Source organism: Rhagoletis pomonella, unplaced genomic scaffold (genome assembly GCF_013731165.1).
Source record: "Rhagoletis pomonella isolate Grant_MI unplaced genomic scaffold, Rhpom_1.0 Rhpom_scaffold_00335, whole genome shotgun sequence".
Taxonomy (NCBI): Eukaryota; Metazoa; Arthropoda; class Insecta; order Diptera; family Tephritidae; genus Rhagoletis; species Rhagoletis pomonella.
The window spans coordinates 1-10,520 of record NW_023458889.1 but is presented as its reverse complement, the minus strand read 5'-3'; the positions used below and the strand labels follow the sequence as shown (position 1 = coordinate 10,520).

Sequence of the window (10,520 nt, the reverse complement as noted above, 5' to 3'; positions counted from 1 at the left end):
GACAAATATGACTTCCAGGGTAAACCCGACGATGCATCCGCGAAGGATGAACAGAAGGATGTGGCTGCATGTTCGTCGAAGGATGTGCATCAGATCCGGGAAAGTTGAAGAACTGCAAATGACTCATTCTTCATCAACACCTATGAACATGAACACGCTATTGGCTGCCATGTCACAGATGATGGAAGCACAGGATACACGCATGTCACAGATGTCATCACAGCTGTCGTCACAAATGCAAGTGCTGGTGACAGGTATATCTTCAGAGGTATCAGCGCAGGTGTCATCGCAGGTGTCATCCCGGTTAAAAACTCAGCTAAAGGCACACAAATTACACAAACACAGGACAAACTTGAAGAGAGTCAGGAGAAAGTCGAAGCAAAGGTAGAAGAGTTGGAAGGTCGCCTCCGAGATTTGCAGATAAATCGTCTTCGGCAAGTGCTCCCAAGGTAAAGACTCCATCCTTTGACAGCACGATTCCTTTCCAAGTCTTTAAGCTCCAGTTCGAGAAGACAGCTACAGCAAATCGTTGGAGCATGGATTATAAATCTGCTGCTCTGTTCGTGGCATTAAATGGACCTGCAGTGGAAATCTTGCAGAGAATTCCTGACTGTGAAAGGAACAATTACGATGCATTAATGGGTGCAGTGAAAAGACGTTATGGTAGCGAGCACAGGAGACAGATTTACCAGATGGAGCTGGAGAATCGCTGCCAGAAGTCCAACGAGACTCTACAGGAATTCGCCTCCGAGGTTGAAAGGTTAGCTCATTTGGCAATTGGAGATGCATCTGGTGAGCACCTCGAAAGAGTAAAAATCCAGAGGTTCATCAACGGAATGCGGGACGTGTATACCAAGCGGGAGACGTACGCGAACCCAAAGCCAACATTTGCCGAAACTGTCTCGAATGCTCAGACGCGAGAAACGGCGGCGCTCCTAAGTAGACCAGCCTACAAAGCAAATCGCATGGAAGTGGAAACACCGGACGAGACAAATGAAATGCTGAAGAAGATTATCCAACTGCTGGGTGAGAAAAAGCATGGCTCTGGCAAATGTTTTAAATGTGGAAAGCCAGGCCACTTCGCCCGCGATTGCAGCGCAAGTTCCAGTGCGCTCAACAATTCAGCAGAACGCAAACGCAGGGCTGAAGGAGACGAATCCAACTCCAATCAGTCGTTAAACTAAAACGGGCCAGCAGCAAGATGCGCGCGCTGGCTCCCGCAATTGAGTGCCCCATAATCTCCGACTCGCGAATTGGCAGAAAAGCGAGGAACGGTACTGTTGGTGGATATGTGGACGGACTTTAGCGAGTACTAACTCTGGATACGGGCGCATCACATTCTATCATTCGATCTGATTTGGTCACTAAAGAGGTAAGGCCATTACCTGGAGCAATGTTGAGGACAGCAACTGGTGAGGACACCCAAGTTGTAGGAGAGGTAACATGCAAAGTCGCAATAAGGAATGTGACGGTGTTACACAAGTTCATAGTCGCGGCGATTATGGATGAAGTCATTATTGGATTAGACTTCTTGCTTGATCAATTGCATTACAAACGTCAAGCTGTGAGGTTGTGCTTTATTGTGCTCTGATTTTGGCTTTCTACTTGCTAAGTTCATTGTGCTAATTCTGTGTTAAAGTAGTGATAAAAAGTGCTTATGAGCATCAGAGTGTGAAATAATTGAAGCTAACTGAAAGTTATTGGATTTATATTAAAGTAAATTTAATTAAATTTCACTAGCATACATTCTAATTTTGCCGAGTCATTTGTTGCTATCATTGTTGTTGTATCCTTTGTAGTTAACTGAATTCATTTTGTTTTTGCACATTTGTTCTACTCTTTTTGTTTACTTCTTCTAGTAATTCTTGGCACAGCTGTTTGCGTTGCGTTTATTAAGTGTCATAACTGTTCGCTACATTTATTTAAAGCTATTTACATTAGCTCCTTATTTGTTATAATTTATTTTGTTTGTCTTTTATTAACGAGTGTATTACATAAATCTTTCAATATGAAGTGCGATCTTGATACTTGCCAAATTAAAAGCGATTCTGAACGCTACTTATCGTGCTGGCTGTGTGACGGTATTTACCATCTGAAATGTGCTGGTTTGACGGGAAGAATTCTGGACGCTATTAATGATGGCAAGGGCCTTCGCTATATGGTTTGCTGTTGCTCCGGTCCAGAACCGCTATAAGGTTTGCTGGTGCTCCGCCGCAAGCTTTGCTGCTCCGCCAAAAGATGTCGCCGATCGTAATCCAAGTTCAGAACCAAGATAAAAGCCGCAAGATGTCGCTGGTGACAACCGGAACCGATCACAGGGTGTACCGCTGATGGAAATCCGAGAAATCCGATACATGGTGGTTTGTATGTCGAAAATTAGTAAAGTGTGTTGATATGCAGTCAGAAATATATACAAACGTACATACGTACATATGTATATACATATATAGATGCTCCACCGCTAGAAAAGTGTGTAAATAATGCACACATAGTTAATTATCAATTATTTAATATATATGTATATATATACATATATATGAATGGAAAGGTCTGTTGATGTTGAAAACAAATAAAATCTAATTTGAAATAAAATAAAGTGTTATAATTTCTTATTTTTTTTTATTTATTAGATATTTAATGAAGAAGTAAAGTTTCTTAATATTATTACTTTTTTTTCAGCACATATCATAGAATTTTTATGATATTTACAAGTATTTATATTTGTATTGCTGATGGAAATCGAAGAAATCCGATACAATTTGGTTTATATGTCGAAAATTGGTAAAGTGTATTGGTATACATATATACATACGTATTCTCATACATACATCTATATGCAAACGTACATACATACATATTTATATACATATATAGATGCTCCACCCCTAGAAAAGTGTGTTAATAATGTTCACATAGTTAATTGCTAAGTATTTAATATGTATGTGTATATGAATGAAAAGGTCTGTTGATGTTGATGATGAGAACAAATAAAATTTAATTTGAAATAAAAGAAAGTTTTATAATTACTTATTTATTTTGATAATAAGAATTTTAAACATAAATGTCCGCAATTATATGAATTATAGCTTTGTTGTTTATTATAGTTATATTTAATGTCTTTTCCTAAATATTTTATTATTTGCTTATGAGGCTGTAAGTTTCCAAAGCCATCGAAGTAATCAATCTCATTATCGTTTTTCCAGTATATATATGAATGGAAAGGTCTGATGATGTTGATGATGTGAACAAATAAAATTTAATTTTAAATAAAAGAGAGTTTTAAAATTACTTATTTATTTTGATAATAATAGTTTTAAACATAATTGTCCGCAGTTATATGAATTATAGCTTTGCTGTTTATTATAGTTATATTTAATGTTCAGGAGGCTATACGTTTTTCCAAAGCTATCGAATTAATCAATCTCATTATCGTTTTCCAGTATTTGAACTATCCAAATTTATTATTCCACATTCTCTCTTAAATGGTTTACATGGTAAAGTGTCACACATGAATACCCCTCTAAAATTTGGAATAAATTTTGAATACTTCAAGTGTACATCAGTAAGAGGTCTTCTAGGTAGCTTCATTAAGAGTTTTTTTGATATGGTTTTAAATATAATCCGAATCCCTTTTTATAAGGCTTTAAGAATATGTATTTTCCCATTGAAATAGCTTCCATTGTATTATTATGACGTTTTGCCACCAATAACTGCTCCTGTCCAGTCTTTATAGCATTGATTGTTTTAATAATTCCTGCTGTACCGCCAGATAGACTTCCAAGTGCTCCTAATGCTACGATTAAAGGCGCTAATGGGGAAATCCTCCAGATTTAGGTAATGATATTACACGTGGTGATTTTATTATAGATTTTTTTACTCTGAAAATATTATTTGCAACCTTTCAAGTTATCACTTTTCTTTAAATTTTGTGTAGCACTTTTTAAGGCATGATTGAAGAGCTGATAACCAGTTTTTCCTCCCACTTTTTTAGTTTTTACTATAAGCGTACCCCATACCGGATTTCGTTTTTGTCTTCATTATATTTATAACTAACCAAGCATTCGTTTTCTCATTAAGATTGCTATCCTTCGCTTTAACTCTTTCCCAAACCTTCTTAATTAATTTTTTATCAGCAATATGTCCGTTATCTAAATCTTTGTTATTGAAATATGATATATCATGTTCTGTACAAGCAGTGTCTAGTAGATTAATCCCTCAATCCTCTTACTAAAAGTTTCCGTAGTTTCGTTCCAGGTCTACAAAATTGAGAACTAGGCAAATGACGTTCAATAGGAAGCATATTAATTATATTACTTATAAAACCTTTTCCAACGACTAACGATTTATAAATAAACCCTTTTTCATAAATAACTCTCATATTGTTGGATGTACCATCATTGCCACAGACATATGGCAACCCTGTTAGAAAATAGCTAACCAAAAGGAAATGTCAAATACGTGTTTTTCTTATTCATGTTTGCTGTAAATTCTAGTTGAAAGAAAAACACAAGCATTTTTTACCGCGGAAATAGCCCGCCCTTTTTTTGAGTAGCAATATTTTTTTTGTACAAATAAAACCTAAGTTTTACATCGCCTATAATCGTCTTTTTTTTGGATTAGCGTGCACTAAAGCTACGAGCATATTAATTGTTCACAATCAACACTGGAAAATAATTCGGACTAATAAACAAACAAACATTTGGTGCCTCCTGTGAGGATTTCGGTGGAGTCGGAAGCGAGGTTATGCAGGTAGTCGCAGGTGGTTTGAGGGTGAGTGCATTTTGATTTTATATAAAGTTGGTTTTTTGTCATTAAAATGTCGGAAAGCAAAGATTCCCCTGCTCCAGGTGATCTTATCAGTGAGCAAAAATCACAAAAAAGCGGTCACTAATTTTAAGAAAGATCCCATGTCGCGTAAAACGGAATCTTACTTTTCTGTCAGACTTGAATCATTGTCTTCAATGCGTGTAGAATTTCGTTCTAATCACCGCAATCTAATGCGTCACGCCTCACAGGAAGAGGTCAAGTCAAGGTATCTTGACGAAGACATATGTAGCCTATTTGAAGAAGCATTTATACAAGCGGTGTCCATAATCCGTGAAGGGCGTAACATCACCTTCCCACCGACAGGTGCGTCTGCGAGTACGCCATCATCTAACCCCGATGCGTCATCAGCAACCGTCGCGAGTAATGACGTACCCCTACCTGAAGTGAAGCTACCAACTTTCAATGGTAATTATATCGAATGGCCTACATTCAAGGAAGTTTTTGAATCCAGAGTTCACAATAATAACCGTCTTACCGATCTCCAGCGTTTCCATTACCTAAAAGGCGCGCTGTCGAATGACGCTGCGCAAGACATCGAACATTTGAGCATCATAAGTGACAATTATCAAGTAGCTTGGAGTATGTTAGTGAGCACGTATGACAACAAACGCGTGCTATTCTATCATTATATGGATGTTTTTGATCTGCAAATTGTGACTAGTAGCGAAGATGCAAGTGCTTTGAAACGTTATACCCAAACATGCCGATCCTGTGTGAATTCGATAAAAAAGCTGGGAGTAAACATCGATGAACAAAATCATATCTTTGTATATTATATGCTTAAAAAGTTACCGAGTTCAGTGCGCAACGAATGGGAAAGAACTCAACGTGCACATAAAAATATTCCGCTATTCACTGATCTTTGCAATTTTTTAGACGAATATTATCAAGTGTTAGTGACATTCAAGCCATCAGCACTATCAAAGCAGCAAGACACTCGTAAGAAAGTGGATCCAGCGTCTAGCACTAGCAAGAAAGAAGCCAAGGTATATCTTGTAAAGAAAGATGTTGCATGCCCAATCTGTGGGAAGTCGGATCACCCCGTACGAGAGTGTACAGAATTTATAAATTTAAGCTTAGCTGATAAAAAAGCTGCTATTGAAAAATTTAAGCTGTGTTTCAACTGCTTAGGACACAACCACCGTTCCACCAATTGTAGTAGCCGGAGGAATTGTCGAACTTGTGGAAAACGACATCATACGCTTATACATGCAGATCGCATTGAGGCATCTATGCATGTTGCAGTTGCAGCTGAAACAGTAGAGGATTCCACCTTGCCGAGCTGGGATGTTTTATTGCCGACTGCAGTCATCACGGCTAAGAACTTCGAGGGTGAAATTCTTCCCTTTCGAGCATTTTTGGATCAGGGGTCCCAAGCATCATTTGTAACTGAACGTGCAGTGCAACTGCTACACATGCCACGTCACAAAGCCTCTATCAATGTAACTGGGCTAAGCGAAACCAAGGTGGCTGTCAGTAAGTCATATCTTATCTTGACCATAGGTTCAAGGTTTGATAGCAGCATTCAACACCATGTTTTAGCTTATGTTCTTCCGAAATTAAGCCATGTGATGCCACCAAAGCGCATGCCGCCAAAACTTTGGCCCCATTTGAACGGTTTGCAGTTGGCAGACCCGAGATACTACGAACCCCAAAGCATTGATGCTTTGTTAGGAAACGATGTTTATGACGACATTATCCGTGGTGATGTTCGTAGGGGAAACAGGGGAGAGCCGATTGGCCAATGCACCTTATTTGGCTACATTCTTTCCGGAAAAATAAGCGCCCCCCCCATCCCCACCACATACCCTATCTTCGTTACATGTACATACCGAAACTGAGGAGTTATTAACACGTTTCTGGGAGATGGAAGAATGTCAGAGTGAACGCAAATTGTCGGAACTAGACCAGTGGTGTGAAGACTTTTATAAGAGCACTACTACTCGCATGGATAATGGGAAATACGTGGTAAGGTTGCCTCTCTTATCATATCTTGATCCTTCCGTCTGTATCGGCACATCTAAACATGTCGCCCTCAAGAGGTTATTATATCTGGAACGTCGTTTGGTACAATGCCCTTCACTAAGGCAAATATATCGGGACACCATCGACGAATATCTACAACTCGGTCAAATGGAACCAGTCAATGCGGTGGATCAAATGCACCATAACACGAATATCAACAATACAGCTTCCACCCTTTGCTATCTTCCACACCACCCGGTAGTTAAAGAATCGTCTTCTACAACAAAGGTACGTATCGTGTTTGATGCATCGGCCAAAACAAACAACGGTCGATCTCTGAACGACATTTTAGCTACCGGCCCGGCATTGCAAACAGACTTATCAGCTGTGCTAACAAATTGGCGTTTTTACAAGTACGCATTTTTAGCAGATGTGGAAAAGATGTACCGGGCTATCAATGTCCATAGAAAGGATGCTCAGTATCAGCGCATATTGTGGCGACAGAGTCCAGACGACCAAATTAAAGAATACTATTGTTCCACCGTTATGTTCGGGACTAGGTCAGCACCCTTTCTAGCCATCCGCACCATACAACAGTTAGCAGATGATGAATCTCGGAATTTTCCACTTGCTGTCAATGTCATCAAACATCAGATGTATGTCGATGATGTTTTGTCGGGAGGTGACACAATCGAAGAAGCACTCGAGGTACAAGCACAAACAAGAGGTATGCTGAACAATGGAACATTTCTGCGTCATAAGTGGTCCAGTAATCATAGCCAGTTGTTAGAGCGCATTCCTATTGAACATCGTGAAATGAAAGGATCACTGCAAATTAATACCACTGAAACCTTAAAGGCTTAGGAATATTTTGGAATCCTGCATCCGATGAGTTTACCTACGGCATCAAGTTTGATATTCCTAGCGGGCCACCAACTAAACGGATGGTTCTTTCCACCATAGCGCGGCTTTTTGACCCATTGGGGTGGTTCAATCCAATCATTTTAAGAGCCAAACTTTTCATGCAACAATTGTGGATTACAAAGCTGGGGTGGGATGGCATCTTACCCCAAGAAATTCAAAGCTTCTGGAACCAGTATACTAAGGAGCTTCCATCTATAGAAATGATACGTGTACCCCGTTGGCTGAACACCAACCATCATAACAGCAGCAACACAATCCATATATTTTGTGACGCTTCAGCAAGTGCCTATTCAGCAGCAGCCTATATGAGAGCCAAAGGTGCACATTCACAATATCATACAAGTTTACTCATGGCCAAGTGCAAAGTGTCGCCAACCAAGCCTAAATTAACTATACCGCACGCTGAGTTATGCGCTGCCGTACTCGCAATCAAACTGTTAAAATTTTTGAAGGTAAATTTACATTCCAATGTCGATTTCTCTAAAACAGTTATTTGGTCCGATTCAATGGTGGTACTTGGGTGGATAAGAGGTGATTCCACCCGTTGGAAGGTTTTTGTTGCAAACCGATTGAGTAAGATCTTAGAAATTACAGGCGCTCATCAATGGCGATATGTGCCAACCAAGGAAAACCCTGCGGACTGTTCAACGCGTGGCCTAACTCCATCCAAATTATCGAGGCATGAACTCTGGTGGTCGGGGCCGTCGTGGTTACGACGACACCACGATCATTGGCCGAACGAAGTGATCGAACTAACTATGCCTCCAGCTGTTATTGAAGCAGAAGAAAACAGACATACCATTTCGGTAAATTTGATCAATACTGAAAAGAAAACTATTTCAGTTTACATTGGGGAAGTCTCATCATATACTCGTTTAGTTCGAGTAATTGCTTATTGTTACAGATTCATTCATATCTGCAGTCACCCAAATGAGCAATGCAGAAGCGGCTTAACTGTGGTAGAGTTGAACCGCAGCATGCTTAGTATCGTCTCAATTGTTCAACTTGAAGCGTTTCCAAGCAAATGGAAAGCCCTCTCGTCAAATCGCAGTATTCCTGGGAATAGCACCCTGATTCCATTAAATCCGTTTTTCGATCATACAGACCGCGTGATTCGTTTGGGGGGGCCGGCTCCGCGATTCTCTACTCCCGATAAACGAAAAACATCCATTCATATTGCCCGCGAAACACCACTTCACCCAATTGTTAATTGATTACAGTCATCGCATGACACTACACGGCGGGGCCGCAATCACACTGAACTATATCAGAAAACGATTTTGGATAATAAATGGACGAAACGTGGTGAGGTCTCGCTTACACCGTTGTATGACTTGTTATCGATGTAAGCCGAAAACGCAAGAGCAACTCATGGGAAACCAGCCCGCAGCCCGAGTGCGCCCAGCTAAAGTATTTTCGTCCGTTGGAGTGGACTATGCGGGCCCCCTGAACATTTCGCCTTCAAAAGGTCGAGGTCGCACTTCAATTAAAGGATACGTTGCTATATTCATATGCTTAGTCTCCAAAGCGGTGCATCTAGAACCCGTTAGCGATCTCTCCGCAGATGCCTTTCTTGCAGCATTGAAGCGATTCGTCGGGCGACGAGGTATATGCAGCGACTTGTATAGCGATTGCGGAACCAATTTTGTTGGTGCTAATAAAAAGATAAAAGCGGATCAAACAGCCTATCGCACCTTCATCGAATCAAACGCTATTCCATGGCTCACTTCACAACAGATTCAATGGCACTTCATCCCACCCTCATCGCCACATTTTGGTGGATTGTGGGAGGCAGGCGTGAAGTCTATGAAGTATCACTTGAAACAAGTTATCGGTGATCGCGTGCTAACTTATGTGTTGTTATGTGTTTATGTCCTCTAACAAATGATCCTCACGACCTTGTGGTTTTAACCCCAGGTCATTTTTTAACCGGAGACGCACTTCTGGCACCTCCAACAGCAGAAATCGGAAGCTTCAATATTCGAGACCGTTGGCAAAACTGCCAATTTCTCGTTCAACAGTTTTGGCGTCGCTGGAGCGCTGAGTACCTGTCACGACTTCAAAGAAGACCAAAGTGGTTGCGATCTAAACCAAGTGTACAGGTAAACGATATCGTGTTAATTAAAGACGAGCGATTCCCTTGCAATCGTTGGCCACTTGGTAGAATAGTTAAAACACATGCAGGAGCTGACGACATGATTCGAGTTGTTACTATAAAAACTCAAGGTGGCATCGTCAAAAGGCCTATTACGAAAGTGTGCCTGTTACCTATTCCCGACAACGAACATGAGGAAACCGAAAACCAACCTATGTAAAATCAAATTGTATTTTCCTTCAAGCTATTTTTCAGGCGGCAACTCTGTGTCACCAAGCGATATAACCAACTTGTGCGTGACAGCGTGAGGTTTCAACAAACAAGAGAGAGTAATCCCCTGCTACGACGTCGTAGGCGAAAGCTTCAATTATACTGATCTTCCCAAAGATCATGGCGGGGGAGTATGTTGGATGTACCATCATTGCCACAGACATATGGCAACCCTGTTAGAAAATAGCTAACCAAAAGGAAATGTCAAATACGTGTTTTTCTTATTCACGTTTGCTGTAAATTCTAGTTGAAAGAAAAACACAAGCATTTTTACCGCGGAAATAGCCCGCCCTTTTTTGAGTAGCAATATTTTTTTTGTACAAATAAAACCTAAGTTTTACATCGCCTATAATCGTCTTTTTTTGGATTAGCGTGCACTACAGCTACGAGCATATTAATTGTTCACAATCAACACTGGAAAATAATTCGGACTAATAAA

General features: G+C 40.3%; 2 protein-coding genes across 2 annotated transcripts; both read left to right on the top strand.

Moving 5' to 3' along the window:
• The first annotated feature begins 4,907 nt into the window (after positions 1–4,907).
• Positions 4,908–6,090, top strand: LOC118750640. The gene is made up of 2 exons (XM_036485372.1): positions 4,908–5,813; positions 5,959–6,090. The coding sequence occupies exons 1-2, from the start codon at positions 4,908–4,910 to the stop codon at positions 6,088–6,090; spliced, it is 1,038 nt and encodes a 345-aa protein (XP_036341265.1).
• Positions 6,091–6,693: 603 nt separating this feature from the next.
• Positions 6,694–7,656, top strand: LOC118750639. The gene has a single exon (XM_036485371.1). The coding sequence runs from the start codon at positions 6,694–6,696 to the stop codon at positions 7,654–7,656; it is 963 nt and encodes a 320-aa protein (XP_036341264.1).
• Positions 7,657–10,520: the final 2,864 nt, after the last annotated feature.

Coding starts and splice junctions, on each gene's coding strand:
- LOC118750640 (XM_036485372.1), top strand. CDS start 4,908: ATGTCGCGTAAAACGGAATCTTACTTTTCTGTCAGACTTGAATCATTG. Junction 5,814..5,958: donor CTAGCAAGAAAGAAGCCAAG/GTATATCTTGTA, acceptor TCAACTGCTTAG/GACACAACCACCGTTCCACC.
- LOC118750639 (XM_036485371.1), top strand. CDS start 6,694: ATGGAAGAATGTCAGAGTGAACGCAAATTGTCGGAACTAGACCAGTGG.